This window comes from Myotis davidii, unplaced genomic scaffold, assembly GCF_000327345.1.
Source record: "Myotis davidii unplaced genomic scaffold, ASM32734v1 scaffold96, whole genome shotgun sequence".
Lineage (NCBI taxonomy): Eukaryota > Metazoa > Chordata > Mammalia > Chiroptera > Vespertilionidae > Myotis > Myotis davidii.
Genome location: NW_006289416.1, coordinates 9,226,031 through 9,248,033, shown reverse-complemented (window position 1 = coordinate 9,248,033; position 22,003 = coordinate 9,226,031). Strand labels below are relative to the sequence as shown.

The window sequence follows — 22,003 nt, the reverse complement described above, 5'->3', positions numbered from 1 at the left end:
GGTCTGCTCCCTGCTGGCAAGTGGACATCCCCGAGGGCTGCCGGGCTGCCAGAGGGATGTCTGATTGCCAGCTTAGGCCCAATCCCCCCCAGGGAGCAGGCCTAAGCCAGCAGGTGGTCATCCCCCGAGGGTTCCCAGACTATGAGAGGGCACAGGCCGGGGAGAGGGACCTTCCCCCCCAGTGCACAAATTTTTGTGCACCGGGCCTCTAATATATATATATGTATATTACACATAAAGGAGGGGTAAACTTCAGCCATATATATTCTAGACAAGGTGAAAGGACAGAGAAGGGGAATATATTAGTAATTTATTGCTACACTAGAGGCCTGGTGCACGAATTTTCTGCACAGGTAGGGTCCCTAGGCCAATCCGGGCCTTCTGGCTGTAGGCCAGGGCCTTCCTTCATTCTGTGCTGCCCCCTGGTGGTCAGTGCACGTCATAGCGAGTGATCAAACTCCCCATCTCCCGCTCGAACTCCCGAGACACTCTGCATCTTAGGACTTTTATATATTTAGATAACAGATTATGTCAAAACATAATTGTTTAGGGCCTGGCTGCTGTTGCTAAGTGGTTAGAGTACCAGCCCATGCACCAAAGAGTCTTGGGTTTGATTCTGGTGAAGGGCATGTACCTGGGTTGTAGGTTTGATCCTCTGCCCAGGTTGGGGCAGGTGTGGGAGGCAACCAATGGATGTATCTCTCTCACATAGGTGTTTCTCTCCCTCGCTCTCTCTCTCTCTCTCTCTCTCTCTGTTCCTGTCTCTCTCTCTCTCTGTCCCTGTCTCTCTCTCTCTCTCCCCATCTCCCACACTCTTCCTCCCTCCCTTCTACTCTCTCTAAAAATCAGTGGAAAAGAAAAATATCCTCAGGTGAGGATTAACAACTACACTTAGTGGGTTAAAGCAACAAGCATTTATTACCTGGTAGTTTCTGTGGATCAGGATTTGGGTTGGGCTTCCCTGGTGGTTCTGGCTGCAGGTCTCTCCTTGGCTGTAGTCAGGATTTAGTAGGGCTGTAGTCATCTGAAGTCTGGCCTAGGACTGGCAGAGCTGCTCCCCAGAAGGCTCACTCACGTGGCTGTCAGCAGGAGTCCCCTGTTCCCATCTGGTGCTTGGTAGGAGGCTGAAGTCCTTGTACAGAGGACACTGCACAAGTGTCCTCACAACCAGGCACAGGATTTTCCCAGGTGGAGGGATGCAAGAGGGGGCATGCAGGGAGCACAGTGCCTCCATGACGTTGTCTCTAGAGTTGAGTACCCTCACTTCATTACTTCTGTCTGGTACAGGCAGGTCACTGAGGCCAGCCCACACGAAGGGGAGGGAGGCAGGCTCCACTTTTTGAAGGGAGTGCCAGAATTTGTGGACTCATCTTAAACCACCACAGGCATTTTCCTGGATGGGTAATGTACACGTCTACAAACTTACGACTTGGGAATCCACTATAGCCTGTCCTGAGCTTGAGTGTTCATGTTCTGAACTCACCACACCATGTTACTATCTAACTGTGGTAAAACTGCCTCTGGTGTATCCCATTGGTGGCTTTTAGGGTATTAAATTATACTCTTTTTGTCATGCAAGAGTTTATTCATGTTCATAGAAAGGTGATGTGGTTATATGTAGGCTCAGATACCTTACTTTGTGGTCGCTGTTACAAATTGATGTTTCTGATGGGAGAGAATAGTGAGGGGAAATTACATAAAGTATATGCCATGGTGTTTTGTAACATCAACTAATATTACAGCTTCTCATTAACAGACTCTCTATATGGACTTGGTGCTACTTTATTAAATTAGGTAATAGTATAATGGTAAGACATAGTTTCAATAAAAAGTCCATTTGCAAATGGTAGATTAAGAAAGAGATCTGAGTAGTCCACCAATTTTTATCGATTCTTGTCTCACTCAGCTGTCACCTCATAGCTCATAACAGGCTTGTAGGAAGTCTTACCTGTCCCTACCTTGTCCTTCCAGGAGAAGAGAGTCCCTACTGTGGCATCTGAAAGGTGTCTGCATTGCAGCTTTCTCTGAACCCTACAGAGGGAAAGGGCAGAATCCCATTGAGAGTTTTTGTATATGCCTGTGTGCGCACACCTGCCAGGTTGCACACAGGCATCCCCAGCTGTGACTTTACTATTGATGTGGTGCCAACATGTGCTAACTTCACACTGCTTTCTTGTACCACTAATTCAGATGACTCTAGAAGGGTTGAAGAGTGGGATGGCATGAGATGGAGGCAGAGAGAAGATAGTTTCTTGTGTGGGTGGCCTCGTCATACCAGTGAGAGAGTATGTCTGTGGGTGTGAGTTTGCATGTGTATGTGTGGGGCATGTGGAGAGAAAGAAAGAGCAGGAAAAAGAGGAAGAGAGAACTCAAGCTTGCTTAATGTATACTTGTTAGAAAAGAGAAAAGGGATGAGAGAGAAACAAAGACAAGATTGTAATGAGAAAAAGTGGGAAAAAAGGAGGTAAATGAGTGAAAATTTTCATGCCTGCTGCCCAGTAGTAATGATAGCATGTGAAATGGTTGAATAATTGTTATATTTCTCTAATAGTTCCTGAAATCCTTTAAAATGCTGCAGGAAACTTCCCATGAGAAGTGGCCAGTAGGTGTCATCAGAAGGCTGCTAGTGATTTGTTTTATTATTGTTCTTAAAAAGTATGAGTGTTTTGATTTCTTTTTTTGCTACTTTTTTTTTCCTTTTAAAACCATAGAAGAGGCTATTTCAGTTATGGCAGGAACTTTCCTTCGTGATAGATTCTTGGTGAGTTAATAATTTATAGGTAAAATTGAAGATGATGAAGTGACATGTAACTTATTTCTTAGGGCACAGCTAGTTGAGAATTTGGATAAGAGTGGACACTATAAATGGGCCTGCATATTTAAAAATCGTTGGGAATGGTGAGGATATGCATTAAGTGGTAATTGATGAATTTGTACAGGAAACATAGTAGTGTGCTTTAAGATTTGGCTTCATAATACATCTCATTATTCTAGTGTAAATACTTATCAGGTCGTCTGAATGTTGAAACTTTACTGTGGGTAGAAATCTGAGACTTAATTTTTTTCTCCACTGGGTATAAGTCCCAGTGGTTTCAGAGGACACGTTTCCGTACTCTGTACTCCAAGGGTTGCAGTTGTTCCTGAGAGAAGTAAAGGGCCTTTAAGGAACAATGCCTTCATATGGTAGGCACCCAGTATATGTATGTTGAATGTTGTTCTTTCTTGATATAGTGACATGTTGAATTATTTCAGTAATTTAAAAAATTAGTTAGGAAATAACAAGTGTAGAAACATTTCCTCCTGTTGTTTTAGAGTTTTTGAAGCTATTATGTAGATGATAATAAAGGGTTTATTATTTGGTTCCTGCGTATTCATGTAGTTGTCATTCTCTTGTCTCCAAAAATATGTGAGTTGGGCATTATATTTAGACCATGACTTCTGAATAGACACATGTGGGTCTTTCCTAAGTCAGTGTTTATATGTTCTATATTCTATACGTATTATTTCTCGAGATGAAATTCCTGCCGTGTCCACAGTGAGGGCAGTATATAGTGTGCCACAGCTATGGATGAGTAAGAAATGGCTAGACTCAACATTGGAAGAAGGGAATTCACTCCATTTTAGAACAGGCATTAAAAAAATATTGACCATAATTTCTGTTATGGACATTTTCAAACATAAACAGACTACACAATTTGATGGAAGAGTACTAATATGTTGAATCCCCATGTCACAGTTACTCAGCTTGCAGCTTGCATTATTATCAGCACATAGCCTTCACTATGCCCTTCTTCTGAACTATTTTGAAGCGTATCTTAGACATTTTTCATTTAATCTAGAAGTACTTAGTGAACACCTCTTATACCACAATGTCTGAGAAAGGATTTATGCCCAGAATACATAAGCAACTGTTCCAGCTTAATAATAAAAAACAACCGAATTATGAAATGGGCAAAAGGCTAACAAGTGTTTCACAAAGCACAAAACAAAGTATTTGGCACCATCCCCAGTCATCAGGGAATTGCAGAAAAGAATGACTAAATTTTAAGGACTGATACAGCGTCAAATGTGGGCGAGGATGTGGGTCTCTCAGAATTCTTGGCATTGCTGGTGGCTATGTAAAACAGTGTGACCATTTTGCAGATAAGTCAAGCGGTGCCTCATATAGTTAACCCTGTCCTTTCACCCTGTGACCCAGTAGTACCACCCTTGGGTATTTACACAAAAGAGATGAAAATAGTCATAAAAAGACTTGTACAGGAATATTCATATCAGCTTTACCATAAGAGCCAAAAAAGGGGAAGCAGCTAAGGTGTCTATTAACAGAATCAAGATATATCCATGCCGTGCATTTTGCTGGTATGTTCAACAAAAATATTGTGCTGAGCAGGAGAAGCCAGACCCTCCTCCTTCAAAAGACATATTGTCTGAATGCATTTACATGAACTTCGGAACAGGCAAAATGAATCTGCTATGGAAGAATTTGGAGCAGTAGTCGTCTCAGGACTTAGTGTGAGGTGCATAAAACAGATTTTTTTTGCGGGGGAAGTTGCCAGTGTTCTCTGTCTTATGGGACTTCTGTAGACCTCTGAGCTTCTCTTTTTGGCACCTCTCCTTTCCTTTAATCTGCTCTACAGACTCTAGCTGCCCCTCAACTCTGTTGGGAGACTGCTCCCTGTACTGTGGCCTGGGTCCTTGCTCCAGGTAGTAAGCTGGGACTCCCTTGGTTTAGCTGTCCTCTCTCAGAGATTACTACCCTTTGTTGCCGATGTCCAATGTCTTCTGTTGTTTCATAGATTTTGTGTGTGTGTTTTTTTTTCTTTTTCACTTGTTGCATGCATGAGAGTGACTTTTCTTGACCATAAGTGAGTGTCTTGGATGACAAATATATGTATTTAAAAATAATATATTGTCTCACCCCTTACTTACATTGTAAGGCCGATGTTTCATGTTGTTCTCTGCTGTAATTGCAGAATTTATCTCTCTTGCCTCCTTTTATTCTCCTATTACAAATGTTGAATAACAAAACTAATGCTGTATCTAAAAGAACATTTTTAAAATTGATTTTTAGAGAGCTAGGAAGGGAGAGAGAAACATCGATGTGAGAGGGAAACATCAATTGGCTTGCTTCTTGCACACCCCCTGCTAGAGATCGAGCCTGTAACCTGGATGTGTACCCTGACTGGAAATGGAACCGGCAACCTTTTGGTGCACAGACGATGACTAACCCACTGAACCACACAGGCCAGGGCTAAAAGAACATTTTCTAAAAGGTTCTTTGGAACACCAATCTCTAGATTCTTGATAAACAAAGGGTTCTGTAGTAGAATTAGTTTGAGAAATGCTTATGTACTGAGAAATCCTGTGTAAAGGAATTTTGTTCAAACCAGAGTTTTCTAAACTTATTTGACCAGAGATATAATTAATATTTTCTGGAACACAGTCTGAAGAAATAATATAAGTGCAATAAAACCATGTACATTTATCTTTTTCACTCTTTAACAAGAAACATACAGCATGTCACTATATTATGATACAGTTACAAATACAAGAGATTTTTGTATTGTAGATTATATATGACAAATTATATATTTTTAAGTAGCTTTATTGAGACATTCACATATCATACAATCCACTCATTTAAGCTACAGTTTAATGGATTTAAGTATATTCTCAGATATGTGCAGCCATCACCACAGTGAATTTTACAACATTTTCATCATCTCAAAAGTAGATATACCCTTTATCTATATCCCCTTGCCACCCAAGGAACCAGTAATCTACTCTCTGTCTCTATAGATTTGCCCATTATGGACATTTCTTATAAGAAGAATCATATAAGTATGTGGTCATTTGTGACTGGCTTTTTTTACTTAGCATAATGATTTCAATGCTCATCCCATGGCATTAATCAGTACTTCATTTCTTTTTGTGACTGAATAATATTCCATTGTATGGCTGTACCACACTTAGCTTATCCATTAAGTCATTGGTGAACATTTGGGTTGTTTCCACTTCCTGGTTGTTATGGATAATACTACTATAAATATTTGTGTACAAGTTTTTATGTGAGGACATACGTTTTTGTTTCTCTTGGGCATATACCTAGGAGCGAAATTGATGGGCTCTATGGTAACTCCATGTTTAGTGATTTGAGGACTTGCCAGACTGTTTTCCAAAGCTGCAGCATCATTTTACATCCCAACTAGCATTGTGTGAGGGTTCTGGTTTCTCTACATTCTTACCAGCATTTGTTATTGCCTCACTTTTTGATTCTAGCCATCCTAGTGGATATGAAGTGGTGCTACCTTATGGCTTTATTTGCATTGCTCTAGCGACTGCTGATGTAGATTATGTTTACCTGTGCTTTTTGGCCATTTGTGTAGCTTTTTAAAAAACTAAGTTTTTATTGATTTTAGAGAGAAGAAGGGAGAGGGACAGAGGGATAGAAACATCAATGATGAGAGAGAATTATTGGTCCGCTGCCTCCTACATGCCCCCTACTGGGGATTGAATCGTCTGCATCCCAGGCATGTGTCCTGACCTTCTGGTTTATAGGTCAATGTTCAACCACAGAGCCATACCACCCGGCAGCAGTTTTGTTTTAATCTGCTTTATAGAGTGAGAGTCCACTGAAACAGAATTTGAAAAGGGGGCTTCTCTATTTAGAAAAAAGAATTAGTAAATTGAAATGTAGTGGTGAAGGGAGTTGAAACTTGGGAGTTTTTTTGCAAGCTGTTTGAGAAAATCCCCCTTTCTATGGAAGATAGCATAGTGTTGCTTCCTGAGTCACAGTGTGGTGATATGGTGTTCCCAAAATCTAATTCATACTTTTCATTAAGGGTCATGTGATCAGATTAATCTCAATATGAAGGAAATCTTATTGAGGCTAATTTTATAATATTTTTCATCCAGTATTTCACCTTATGTTGATTTTTGGATTAACATGTGTGTCTTTTTTTATGTTCAAAGGTTTAATACCATGTTTGTTTTCTTCACAGGTTATGAGTGCCAAGTGAGCTACCCTGACAGAGGAGCAGTGTCGGCACATTAGTAATGATGGATACTGAGAAGAAACCAGAGAACGAAGAGGACGAAAATGTAAACAAGGAAGCAGAAGACTCAAGGACTGTTTCATCTCAGGATGTGGAGTGTAGGCCCTTCTCTGATTTGGTAGTGAATTCCTCTGAGAATTCCACTAGCAAAAGAGCTTTTTCAGAGTCATCAACCAGCGTTTTTGTAGAGGAAGATGGAAATAAACATGCTTCCAAACGAATGAAATTCAGTGAGGCTGAGCCCTGTAGGTCTGAAGAGCAGGGTGTTCATGGGTTCTCCGAAGTGGAGGTCCCGTCCGGTGAAATGGTGAAGGCGTCCTTCCTGAATGACTGCTCAGATGGAGATACATGCCCTCCCACCTCGTTTTCCCTTCTCTGCAGTTCTAGCCCAACTGACACTATTTCTCTGAAAACAGACACTGAGAAGACGATTGCTCAGGAAATGGTTTCCCTTGACCCAGAAACAAAATCCTTCCCTAGCAAAGAGGTTGCTAGTGTTAGTTGTACCATCGGGAAGATTGATTCAGCTTTCAAGTGCAACACGTGTGACCGTTTGTTTTCTTCTTGCTCGGACCTGGAGAAGCATGCTGAATGTCACATGCCGCTGTCTAAGGAGCCTGCCCACTGCCCCTGCAGCCACGGAGCGGAGAGCAGCCCAGCATTGCAGACCCATGCCACACAAACACATGGGTCACGGACCGTCTTTTCTTGTGACCTTTGTGGCTTTCAGTGTGTGGAAGAGAACCTTTTGAACGCACATTGTCTTGGAAAAACACATCTCCGGCGCCAGAATCTTGCTGCTCGTGGAGGATTTGTGCAGATCTTAACAAAACAGCCTTTTCCTAAGAAATCATGTACCATTGGAACAAAGAATGTTCGTGTAAAACCAAGAACATCTAAACAAATAGCAAAGAATAGTGATTCAAAAGGACTAAGAAATGGTGGAAGCAAATTTAAAGATTTCAGAGGCAGCATTTCTAAGCAGAGTGGAAGTAGCAGTGAGCTTCTTGTTGAAATGAGGCCGTCCAGGAGTACTTTGCTAGAAAAGGGAGAGATTGTTGAAGAAAATGTCACTTCCTTTGGTACAACTCGAAATCCTGAAAACCAGAGTGAAAAGTTAGGAGCATTAGTAGCCTCACAGGGTCTCTTAGATAAATTGGAATCTACCAAAAAGTCTCTACAGACAGCACATAGTATCAGCGCAACCTCGAGACCGAGACCTGAGCGAAACATTCTCATGTTGGCTAATAGCTTCCGACGACGAAGCGGCCCTTTTCCCTTAAAAGGCCAAGCCAAGAAAAGGTTTAATCTTTTAGGAATTAATAAACGGGGCACTAGTGAATCTCCCAGGATATATATGAAACACGTTAGAGCACAGATGAAAACAGTTGATTCAGAGTCCATGCCTAAACACATAGAAACGGGTGGCACTACCCACAGTCTGTGTGTGTCTTCCTCAGAAACCCTGGACCTGAAGCAGGATGAAAGAAATGCCCACCTTGTGAGCTACTTTGACCCTCCCACAGTGAGGGCAGCTTCTGACCGTCAGATGACATGTACTTGTACAGACTGTGGCCAAGTGTCTACAAGTAGGACAGAGTTGGGAGTCCACATGAAAAGGTGCCATGCAAAAGAGGTGAAATTGTCCTGCCAGACATGTGACTTCTCCAGCATGTCGAGGAGGGACCTACATGAACATTTGCACAATCACCAGCTTCAGCAAACTGCCTCTGTCCTCAGTTGTCAGTGCTGCTCATTTATTTCCTTGAATGAAACACATCTTAGAAACCACATGAAGGAAAAGCACAGTATGGGCTTTCTCTGTTCTCCCTGTAATCTGTACTTCTTGTCTGAGAAGGACATGGAGGAACACAAGACAACTGAGAAGCATATTCGCTTATTGATTCAACCAAAGACTTCTCAATCATTTAACAATGATTTGGTTTTACAAACTTTACCTTTAAGTACTTTAGAATCAGAAAACACAAAGGAGACTATGAGCGAGTCAGAAAGAGTGGCTCAGGAAGAACTGACTAAAACCCGGGTAAGCCATGGAAGTGAAGTAAGGCATTCCAATAAACCTCAATTTCAATGTAAGAAGTGCTTTTACAAAACACGGTCCTCCACTGTTCTCACACGACACATAAAGCTTAGGCATGGTCAGGACTACCACTTTCTTTGTAAAGCATGTAATCTTTATTCATTGAGCAAAGAAGGAATGGAGAAACACATTAAGAGAAGCAAACATCTTGAAAATGCTAGGAAAAATAATATTGGCTTAAGCTTCGAAGAATGTATTGAAAGGGTTTGTATAGGTGCAAATGACAAAAAAGAAGAGGTTACAATTTCTGGAAACGAGAGGACAGAAGGCGACGTAGAAGGTGTGCAATTTCAGGAATGTAACTCTTTGGAGAAGAGCATACTCACTGCCAAGGAACAGCCACAGTCTGGCATAATCTCCAAAGATGATGAGTTAGCTTTGACCACCACTCCAAAGAGAGGGAGACCCAAAGGTAACATCTCACGGACATGTTCACACTGTGGCCTCTTGGCCTCTAGTATTACAAATCTGACCGTTCACATTAGACGAAAACATAGTCACCAATACAGTTACTTATGCAAAGTGTGTAAGTATTATACTGTAACTAAGGGAGATATGGAGCGTCATTGTGCTACCAAGAAGCATAAAGGACGTGTAGAAATAGAAGCAAATGGAAAACAAAGTTCAGATATCATTATTGGCCCTGAGGGGGGTAACCTTGAAGCCTGTAGTAGGAGCACCAGTTCAGATGAACAGGCTAATAAGTCAGCTGAACCAGATCCCTCCAGTTCAGAAAAACCAGGACAAGAGCACAGAGATCCAATTGAAGTTGAAGTTGAAAATGTGCTTCATTCTACGGATGGGGAAGCTGGCAGTCACGTTATTGATGAGAAGGAACAAGTATCTCTAGAACCAGAGGCCCTGGTGCAGCAAAGGGAAGTATGCTCACAGAGAGGTGCTCTGAGCACAAGTGACAATAAATGTGCACACTGCGAGTTTAGTGCTCACTCTTCAGCTTCCTTAGAACTGCATGTAAAACGGAAACACACAAAAGAGTTTGCATTTTATTGCATGGCATGTGATTACTATGCTGTGACTCATCGAGAGATGACCAGGCATGCAGCAACAGAAAAGCACAAGGTGAAAAGGCAGTCTCACCTGAACTCTTCTGACGTGGGAGCAAGTCCTTCAGAAATGTCCAAAAACGTCGTTATACCTGAGGAGCAGCATCGACAAAATTCTGAAGAATTTCAGATAATTTCAGACCAATCACCTGAAACTCTTAAATCTAGAAATGCTACTAGTCGTTCTGTTTTAGATGAGAATACTAACTTAGACATGTCTAAAGTACTCTGTGTTCCTGACTCTATAGAAATTGAGACTGAAGAAGAATCTAATCTTAGTGAAGGTCCTTCGTTTTGTGAAACTTTGCAACAGCCCCTTGCCCAGGACAAAGTTAGGAAACCTGAGGAAGTGGTGACCCTTAACATTTCCTCTAGTGGCTCCCCAAGCAAATTTCAGAATGAAAATTCAGGAAGTTCAGCTTTAATTTATGAGACAACAAAGAACAATCACAATAAATTGAATGACATCGGTGATCCAAGTGCACATTGTGATAGCGATGGAGGGAATGGAGGAGACCATGGAGGTGAAATCCTCAGTAAACATGGATGTCTCGGAGATCTGGATGGAGCCCATTCAGCTGAAAGCACCGTCCCTGTTGTGATGAGAATGATGGGAGGACAGCTAAACCTGGATAGCCGTGGTCAAGACCAAGTTGGAAATGTGCAGAGTTCAGTGGATTTGAAAGCTATGCAAGGAGATTCTATCTTGGAAAATAAGGAAATTCTGATGAATTCCCAACATGAAACTGAAGTTGTTATAGAAGAGGATGGTCCAGCTTCTGATAGCACGGTTGAAAGTAATGATGTTTATGAAACTATAATTAATGTTGATGATAAAGGGCAGGCCATGTATAGCTTTGGCCGGTTTGATTCTTCCATAATAAGAATAAGGAACCCGGAAGATGGTGAATTGATAGACCAGTGTGAAGAGGGTCTGATAACAACAGAAGTGAGAATGAGTGAGTCACCCTTAAAAGACTGTGCTCAAGGTGTGAAAAAGAAGAAATCTGAAGGTAGCTCCTTTGGTGAATCCACACGAATCCGTTGTGATGACTGTGGTTTCTTAGCAGATGGGTTAAGTGGACTGAATGTTCACATAGCCATGAAGCATCCTACAAAGGAGAAACACTTCCATTGTTTGCTGTGCGGAAAGTCCTTCTACACAGAGAGCAACCTGCATCAGCACTTGGCTAGTGCTGGCCACATGAGAAATGAACAGGCCAGTGTGGAGGAGCTTCCGGAGGGCGGGGCCACCTTTAAATGTGTCAAATGTACAGAGCCCTTTGATTCGGAGCAAAATTTATTTCTGCATATTAAAGGGCAGCATGAGGAACTGCTCCGGGAGGTGAATAAGTACATAGTGGAAGACACTGAGCAAATCAACCGAGAGCGAGAGGAGAATCAGGGAAATGTCTGCAAGTATTGTGGCAAGATGTGTCGCAGTAGCAATTCTATGGACTTCCTGGCCCACATCCGCACTCATACAGGTATGTGAACCGCGGCACCTGTGCTTCTCTATAACATGCCCTTGAATGGTAAAATCTGGACATTCCCTCCCACCCGATACGCAATCCTTGCTGCAGTTGTTGCTGGCCCTCACTCGGTTCACATGGCTGCTGGGTGGTGCTTGGGACAACTGCCACAGTCATTTTTGACACTTAACATCTATGAGGGCCTGTAGGCCTCATTGATCTCAAAGGCAGGCTCTTTCACAAATACCTTTCAATTTTATCAAAAGGCCTAGTGCCTCTGGTGCTTTTGTTACATTCCTGTCTCTTACAGCTTTTCACATGTTTTCGGTCCAAACTGTTTGGTTTTTCAAGGTATCTATTAAGTGACACTGTTTCAGAGCAGCAGCCGCCAACTTTTTGGACTTCATGGACCACCAGGGGTCCACGGACCAACGGTTCGTGACCACTGTTTCAGAGGACATATTAAATGGCTTTTGAGGAATGAGATAATAAACATTTTCATGCAATTTTACGGATTTAAAAATATTCATTGCCTGTTAGTTTATATCCAAAAGTATAATTCCCAGGCAACAGAATTCTACTTTCAAAGATCAGAAATAGTCAACAGCTTTCAAAGTCAGTATGTTCAGGGGTTTGTGTTCATTGATACAGGACCTGGTAGAACCTGGTGAGTCTCTGCTCTGCTTTGTGGTTAATTTTAGGTAGATATTTTTTAAAAACTTTTTTTCTGAAAAATGTATAAGCCAGTGTTCTAAATTTATGTAAAAATTCACTGCACTGTTTCTATAAACCTGCCATACATTCTTTATTTTAAATAGACAGCTTTTCTAAATCATTGTGCTCTGCTTAGACAAGTTCTGTCTCCATAGTTGAATTTATGAGTGGATTTGAATAATAAATTCACATTTTAATGAACATATTTTCATTAGAACTGTAAGGTTTATTTTACTGTACTTTAAAGTAATGGCTTATTATTAAAGCTATACTTTAAATTCATGCAGTTTTTGAAAATTTTTGCATCATCACAGGAGAAAGACAAAAGAATATGAAACATTATTAATAGTTTAGGGTGATTAAACATAGATAAAAGTTTTTCATTGGAGAAAGTATCAGGGAAACCTGCATAAGGTTGATCTAGGTTCTAGGTGAATATCAGCATTGTACTCTTGATTCCAGCTATTCCCAGTGCAGCGGAGTCCTGGTGGTGGTTTGTTGGCATTATTAATACCTCTGTGCATGCTGTATTACAGCTTACTTTCTGAAATGATACAGTTTTAGAAATTGGGCTTGTTCACGTGCACAGAAAAGATGTACTTTCTTAATATGCCCTCTTAAGGCAGATAAAACTGAATAAAACTAAGAGGAAAATGCTAATGGAGCTCTTTTTAGAATTCTTTATGCAACTGTCTGGTCAAGACATGTTGCTTATAATTGATGTGTCCATTACTTGAATTCTCTTGTAATTATAGTCAATAAGTCTTGTAAATGTGTTAAAGCTCACTAAAAGCATACAAATTCAAGAACAGAGTAAGGCTAATAATTTAAAATAATCAATGTAGGCATTTCAGCACTTAATTTCCCTTGTGTGTTGATAGCTGATCATTCTTAATCCATTAAGATTTATTTAGTCGTTTACAATGCAAAATAGGTTTGCACTGGTCACTTGTGCCATTTGAAAATGTCCACCAGGTTAAGTGCAGAATGTAGTCCATTAGTCTTCCTTGACTATATGTATTAATTGCATTTAAAATCAAGTTAATGTGGATGTGAAAGTGAGGTAACTATCAATATGTGACAAAGTAACCCTACTTATATAAGTTACATCATTGATTGTAACATTTAGTAAAAGTTAGCATACTTTTTAACATTTTGTGTTGGGCTTATCAGCAAGCACATTTTTGTTGTGTTCTGAAGCACAACAAAGGCGTGATCCTGAGGACACAATGCCCGTCTGCCATTTCAGTCTTGCAAGGCATTTTTTGGGAAAGTTGCTCTCCAGGTTTTCACTCCCAAGTTTTTTTCTTAGAATGAATTGCTTTTCTGATCTGTTGCTTATGTCCATGAAATAGTAATGCAGGGACTGTTATTAATGGTTAACTGGAAAAGGGCTTACTCTTCCAATCCTTGTTTTTATACTTTGTGATTTACTATATGTTTTATGTAACCTTTCCTTCCCATCCTCAGTACGATGAAAGCAGCACTATAAGAAATAAATGAGTTGGTCATCCAGAATTATAGGGAAAAAGCTTTGCAGAGCTTCCAGGGTGTTTGCTGTCTGAAGCCACCGCATGAGCAGAAAGAGCAGGGTCTCCTTTCCCATTACATGAGTGGTACAAAACCCTGGTCCTCTTCTCTCCTGCATCATTCTGTTAGAGCTTTAATTTCCTGTAACAGGGAAGGTGTCTTTAAGCTAGAATACTGCAAGCCTTCATTTTGTTCGAGTGTACTGGTCACTCGTGCTGTCTAGAAGTGTTCACATGTGGGGAACCAGGGAGTTGTATGACTTTACTGAAAAATTCCCAAGCCAGGGTTGGTGGTGTCTGTAACTAATTATGTGATCGTTTTTAGAGGTTGAGTTGGCTTAAGAAGAGATGGTTCAGGAGAGTTGGTCTGTAGGAAGTAAGCAGAGTGAGAGCATGGGTGTGATTCTGTTCACTGCTTCATCTCTGTGCCCTGCACACAGCTAGCTCTCAGCGTTACTGTTGGAGAAGTGAATAAGTAGATGGACAGTTGTGTGAATGAAGTATTGAAGTGCCAGTGTGTAGGGAGGATTGTAGCATTCAGGCTAGAGCAGTGATGGCGAACCTTTTGAGCTCGGCGTGTCAGCATTTTGAAAAACCCTAACTTAACTTTGGTGCCGTGTCACATATAGAAATTTTTTGATATTTGCAACCATAGTAAAACAAAGATTTATATTTTTGATATTTATTTTATGTATTTAAATGCCATTTAACAAAGAAAAATCAACCAAAAGAATGAGTTCGCGTGTCACCTCTGACATGCGTGTCATAGGTTCGCCATCACTGGGCTAGAGTTAACAGGCATTAGATGCTGGGTGTATACGTCTGACTTGATTCTTTAAGACCTAAAGTTTTATTAATTTTTTAATTTTAATGTCACATTCATGTTTGCATAACAGTCAGCAATGACTGATATTAAGGAAAGTAGTACCTCTGGTCCCCTAGTGTTTGGATTTTAATGGCACAGAAAGATGTTAACACAGTCTACTTGGGATATAAGATATGAAAAATACTCAGAGCCTTCATGATTTCTGCATGAAAGCTGTCAACACAGTAACTCATTCATGTGTTGTCAATACACTAGCGGTAATCACTGAGACCTGAAGGAGCTAGAGTGTCTCGCCAAGGAGCCATGTACAGTCCACTGAAAGCACTGAAGGTCTGTATCTGGCCCTTTGTGGCACATGTGTTCACACAAGGAGGAGCTCATCACAATGTCAGTGCAGGATGAGCAAGACTAAAGCTTAAATCCACAAGATAGGTATTTTAAATCCTTTCACTATATTGTAATACAAATGTTGAAGGAGCTTTATTCTCTTTGTTTGAAGTCCTGGTGTTATTGTTAAATTAATAATTTCATAATTACCTATTATCTTGAATGCATTTTAATCCAAAGTACAGGTAAATTGGTTCTTTTCACTTATGTCTTTTATAAGTCACTTTATAGAGTTCTCTGTTGAGATGAAGTGTTTCAAAGTGGTGATAGGCTTAGTTTTATCAGAATCATTTAAATAAACTGTAGTTTCTAATGTGATTGATATAATGTGATTGTTGTAAGCTTCAGTCTCAACCTGCTTTTGACATTTACACATAAAGCTGACTAGATATAACCATTCAGGTGTTAAACATATTTTATATCTACTTCTAATGGCAGAAATGGAAGTATTGAGAGATCTGGCTTCATTGTCATTGAACTGTGAAATATTCAACCTTGTCTGCCTGTGCTAGTACTACTGTTGACTTTTTTATTTCTGTTAGAAGATTAAAATTAAATGCTTCACTTTTTTTGTCAGCTTTTGGGAATTAAATTGAAATTTAAGACTCTAAAATTTTTTACTGAGTGCTTCAATTTCAACAAAGTATTCTTGGAGGATTTTTTTTTCCAAGGGCACTGCACAAAGGTTCATTGATCAAATTTGATTTATTGCATTTTTTTTTTGTTTGAGCCTTTTTGTATATTTATTCAAGTTCACATATTTCATATTCTGTCTGATCATGTTAGAAGAGGTGTTTCACCAAATAGGGACTCAACATGAACTGAAAAATCTGGAAACATATTGCACTGACTTTAAACAGTGATTTTTGTGATTTTCATTTATTTGAACATTTAGTGGCTAGAAAATCAGAAAATGGTGTATATATGTTGCACCTTAAAAAGTGTAGCTTCTCATTAATGTGGACACTATACATTGGGTATAGTCTGCTACTGACACTAAGTTTGTTGACTATGAAATAGTTTTGTTTTCTCATTGAATATAGATTAATTTTATTTCTGTATGAAATAAAAAAAATTGTTGGTACTATGTTTTTATGTTGAAATATTTGCTCTTGAAATTAATAATAACTAACATGTCAGTTCTTTTGGTTTGCAGAATCAGTACAGATTTTTGACTATGAAATGACCATAAAAGCAAATAATTTATCCATTGCATATTCTTAAATTCTATGCTGTTAAAATAGTAATATAGTGACTCTTTGGGAATAAATGTAAAACATATCTAAAATACCATTATTAATGTGAATAAATTCAAAGCTGCAGAAGTTTATTTACTTGATGACAAATATACTTGAAAATATCAGCTACTTGTATGCATTTATGTTTTTAAAATGTCACATTTTAAATGTGGAGTGACTGTAAAAGATACTTTTGTGAATTGTAAGGAAAATATTTAAAATTATTTATCTCATCTCATCTACTTGATACTAGTCACCTGGGTCACTTTTGACTTTAAATCTTAGAAATATTATTGAAAATTAGGGACACTCATTGAAGCATTCAAGTCTCCTTGGTGGAATAATTATGGAATGCAGGTCATTTCAAGTTAGAAAGGAATGCAAGTGCTCCATTTTTGGGACAGAAATTTCTAATTAGATTAAAAGTATGATTTAAGGTCTAAGCCTCTTTTTAAAGTATCAGTACAGTATTATTCAAATTCAAATAATATTTTATGTTAAATTTACTTAGGATCAAAACCATTCAAGTGCAAGATCTGCCATTTTGCAACAGCTCAGCTTGGCGATGCCAGAAACCATGTCAAAAGGCACCTTGGGATGAGGGAATACAAGTGTCATGTGTGTGGGTGAGTAAATTGAAACCGTTTCCACTGTGTGAACCAGGAAGCATGTGCAGGATATCCATTGTTTCAGAATTCAGAACTGATAAGAGTAAGAGGGGCTAAAATTACGCATGCATATCCCCCTTCCCATTGTTATGATAAATTCCTTAAATACAGTTATGACATTCTTCTCCACTTCTAATCCTGTACTGAAGATGAGCAATTTTATGGGCTACAAGGTCAATTTGAACCTGTAATCTGTAAATTGACTAAATTATAGGATGTTCATTCACATTGGCAGAGAGAACTGGAAATTCCATTTAAAGACATAAAAAAATACATAATATAGCTTTAGGAGTGTGTATGTATGTTTTTTTACTTTTGCTTTGCTGCTTTAATTTTAATCACATTAGTGGCTCTTTGGATCCATTGGACATATTCTATAAGGAAAAAAGCAGAAAAGGACCTAATTTCAGACAACTGGTTACTATTATTGCAGGGATGAACCTTTAAAAAACAGTGTATAATGTATGTTTTCATGTAACTTTATTTCAAAACTTGTTTTCCTTTTTTAGTTAATGGGTTTTTCTTCTGATGAATCATTCACAATCTTTAGTTGCCACTCAAATGTGTTACATTTAATAGGAAGCACTGAGATGTAAAATGTTTTAAAATGCCATGACATACCATGGTGTCTATGGTATGTCATAGGACATTCAGAGCTGGATCTTAATACCCTACTTCTGATTAAAAAATATGTTTTAATGTTATTATGCCAGAGAAATGAATTAATAAGTGTATCACATAAAAACACTTTCTATGTGAAATCTCAGAAACCTGCAATTCTTATGTCTAATTCACAAAATAATTTAGGCTCAATTAAATTATGCAATGTGCTCCTGTTATATTAGGGTTATTTTTTTATTTGAAAATTCCTCTGGTTGGCACTATTGTGTAAATATAAATGACTTTTGAGTCATAAATACCTGGTTTTTCTTGGATACTACACTTCATCCCAAGATGCCATTGCATTTTTTGACTCTTAAGATAACTTTAAAAATGACTTTGCAAGCACTTTTATTAACTGTGGTCTGTGATTTATTCATGGACAGAATTGATGGTTCAGTGACTTGCAGCTAAAGTAAATGAAGACGAACTTTTGCCCTAAAGCCCCCCGAAGATCAGTGCAGAATGAGTTTTGTTGCTACTGATTTTAGCTGTAAGGGTCGAGCACCAAATGGCTCATTTTAATTGCTCTAGGTCTTGAAATTAAAAAAAATATATCATTTATTGTTTTTACCATATGAGTTATAGGAAAGAGGAAGGCCCTGACTTCAACGAAAATTTGCTGTCAGATGACCATAAGCAGTTTCTTTCTCATTCATTTCCACAAAAGAAACAATTTTTGCATACTACTGTTATTAGAAATCTTATTCCATCATTTTTATTAGGGTTACTAAGACCCTGGAAAAGGAAGAAGAAACTTTTTCAGAGAACAGTTTTTAACACATGTAGCATCAAAAATGATACATGATTGATTGGCTTTGCTTGTATAATTTGAATAATGCACACTTTGCTTAGCTCAGTGCTTACCACATACAACTGAAATGTTGCATTAGCGGTTAATATATTTGATGCCCAAGATAAAGAATTGAAAATGCATGTAGATATATTGAGTTTTATACTGCTATCGTAGAGTTCTACATATATGTGTGTGCATAGGAAAAGCGATCTAGATTCCAAAATTGTATCTCTTAGAATTTTGATAGTCATTGAATTGTATTTGACCATGAAATGATAGATCTCTTATTTATTTTAGAAATGAAATTTAATTTAAAAGTTACATAATAATTTTACAGTATAGATATTTTCACAGTGCAGCTAATCATTCTGAAGAATTGAAGTAAACTAAAAAATGCCTATTGACCTATGTGGTTGGAGTAGAAAAATAGTGAGTTAAATACCCTTCAATGTTAGTGTCTCATAAGTTGTTCATGTGTTTCAAAGGGATAGGGTAGTATGTAAGTTAAATATTAAAGTGGAAAACATAAAAAAAATGTGAGAGTTGGCTACCAGATTAGTGGCAGTAGAGAGCATTGGTACATTAACATCACTGCCGATGTCAATTCATTATCATTGATGGCTAAATAATCTTAGAGTTGCTCCGTGGACCTATTAGTTCCTGAACATAAGCAACTCATGCTGCATTTCTTCATTAGCTTTAATTGCTATAAATTTTACTTTAAAAAAAATCATGCTTTAAAAGGTGAAGTGATCTTTCAGGAACATTAACAGTATAATTTTGTCACAAACAGAAGGTCCTGCACTGTGTTTTCTTTTCTGCAGTAATTAGTGTCTTAGTGTATTTTTTTTATAACTTTATTAATAACCTCTTCATTATTTTAGTTGACAGAAAAAATGTTTTCAAATAATTTTGATTGCATGATACTATATAAGAATAGTGGGGCAGGCAATATATTTATTATTATTTTTTTTATTGACCTGTTGGTTTTCTTGGAAAAAACTACACAAAACAAAACCTAGTATTTTATGGTGAAATTAATAAAAATAATAGTGGATTTTGTTGACTCGAGCTCAGTATTAATGTTTCAGATTATTTGTGATTGAGTTCTTTATCATATCTTTATGTGTCTTTTATTTGAACCTTGATGACGCTCATTAAATATATAGCTGATATTTTTTTCTGAAGCTTAGTTTAAGATTGTGTATTAGCTACTCTCTTAACAAAAGCTACCTTTTAAACTTCCATTTCAGTTTTTAAAATCTACACTGATTTTCTTTGAATCTTTAAGTTGAATTTTAAGATAATCTCTTATCCCTTCTCAGCAAATCTTAGCTACAATCTGTCATGGATTTAAGTTCGTTTGAAAGAGAAGCTGAATGTCTTCGCAGTCTAATTCCTACTGGGTAGCTGGATTCAGAACTTGGGATTTAAGTTTTGTTTACCCATGTGGTTTACATGCTCAAAGCATGGTAAAAATTAAAAAAATGTATTGTTTTGAACTCCTGTTTTAAGAACATGTTATAGATAACTTTATTTACAAGCCTTTTATTTTACTTTTACTTCTAGGAGGAACAGTTTTTGAATAATACACCTTCTTAATGTGTTTCTTACATCTGGGTGTGAACTTGAGGACTTTTATAGACTACAGATGTATTTATATATACTTGATGGATAGTTAACATGGAAATGGCTATGGGTCTGATAGAGGGGTTTAGTGGTGGGGGGGGAATAGCAAGTAATGGAAAGCATTCGTATACATAAGTTAAAATTTTTTTGGGGGGGCATATGTTTAAAAACAGGTTAAACACATATTTTTACTAAATCCATGATCTTTAACTTTGTCTATTTTCAGTAGTCAAGAACTTGAAAATCTCAGTGGCTCAAAAAAGTCGTTATAGATACCGTGTTTTGTTAAATTTACTTAAATTTATTTAATAGTGTCTCTCTGTGTGTACATATAATAGTATGTATAGTACTCTAATAAATAGTATTTATGGAGTGCTGTGGTTTAGTGGATGCCTTAGTAATATTTATTTGTTGATCTCTATAGTTTCATGAGATTGTTTATCTCATGTTTCTTATCCCCACTGTACAGATGATAAACTTGAGATTAAGAGTATTTTTAGTAATGGACATAAGTTATGGAGTAGTAATGGTAGACCACTGTTTTCTTCCTTTAACTTCCATTTTCCTTATTTCTCTGCTTTTTGTAATATTTGTTATTTTGGTTGCTGTCTTTTATTTGTACTTATTTTTTCTCTCTAGGTTGTTTTCACTAGCATGTAATAGCTGCAGCTATCTCCTTTCAGCCCCTAGCCACTCTTATTTCCTGCTTTTGCTCAAATTTATTTTCTTTTAAAAAATTGCTTGTACAGTGTTTTACTTTAATATGTTATTCAGTCTCTCTTATTTGTATCTCTCTATTTCACTTTTCTTATATTAAACTGCTGTTTTAAAATTTTTTATTTTTCCCAGTTTTTTATGTGTTGATAATTTATTGCACTTGAGTGGTTAAAAGTTAAATACATTGGTATAATAGAGAAAAGTGCCTAAAAAAGTGAATATTTTATTATCTTTTCATTAGGATAAGAGGGGTAAAATTGATCAACCTGAGTTATTGTTTTTCATTACTGGTTACTAAATAAAAAAGAGTTAGTAGAAAACTAGTCAATTCAGTAAACCTAGGAAATACACCTAACTTTGTATGCCATAATTCACAAAACCCTGGTATGCATGATTTATGGATTATGGTATTTTCTGATTGATTTTCTTACGTCTCGTCTTGAATCTTGTGTATAGAGTTAAATAGTTGAGTAGAATTACCTAATCGGGAGAGAATAAGGGCATTTTCTAAATCTGTCACCTCTGGGTTCATGAAAAGATTCTAGACATTTTCTATTGTGTATTAGTGTGCTTATGAACTGTTTATTCTAAGCTGGCTTAAGTAACCTTAAACAGAAAGTTACTAATGCAGTAAAACTCTCTCTCTATATATATTTTTTGCATGTGTGGCATTACCTAGTTTTTGTGCATTAGAAGGGATCTCTATGTAGATGATTATAATGTCACTTTCTGACCTTTGCAGCTTGAATAATTGTAAATCATTGCTTCATAACGTGTCAGAGAATGTCTGTACTAGGCAATTAAATGGCAGAATATAATAGACCAAATTATTGCCTGTCATGTTTTCAACAACACAGTTAGTATTTGAGTTACACTTAATCATTACGTGCATTAGCAACTTCATTGGAATCCAGCTTCAGGCTGAGCATGAAATACATTACATTATTTAAACCTCTAATGGTACAAGTCATTTATTTGTGTTGAAGTGTACAACATGCAGAGTTTCATAAAGCAAGGAACATTTGAGAGCTTAATTTATCCAAATCAAAGTCTAAATGCAGATAAACACAAGTGGCAAAAATTAGTAATTTTTATAGGCTGGAAATATTTAAAAATATATGGTTGTGGGTAATTGTAGGCAGCAGGA

The 22,003-nt window shown here is 37.8% G+C and overlaps 1 protein-coding gene across 2 annotated transcripts in view; it reads left to right on the top strand.

Annotated features, from left to right (window-relative positions):
- The window catches only part of ZNF407 (zinc finger protein 407), a 378,216-nt gene that overhangs the window by 13,248 nt on the left and 342,965 nt on the right, over window positions 1-22,003 (top strand). For both annotated transcript variants that reach the window (XM_006761911.2, XM_015562762.1), the window contains exons 2-3: window positions 7,002-11,707; window positions 16,898-17,012. In XM_006761911.2, coding sequence (XP_006761974.1) covers window positions 7,057-11,707; window positions 16,898-17,012 — 4,766 coding nt within the window. In that variant the 5' untranslated portion in view covers window positions 7,002-7,056. The remainder of the gene's footprint in view (window positions 1-7,001; window positions 11,708-16,897; window positions 17,013-22,003) is intronic.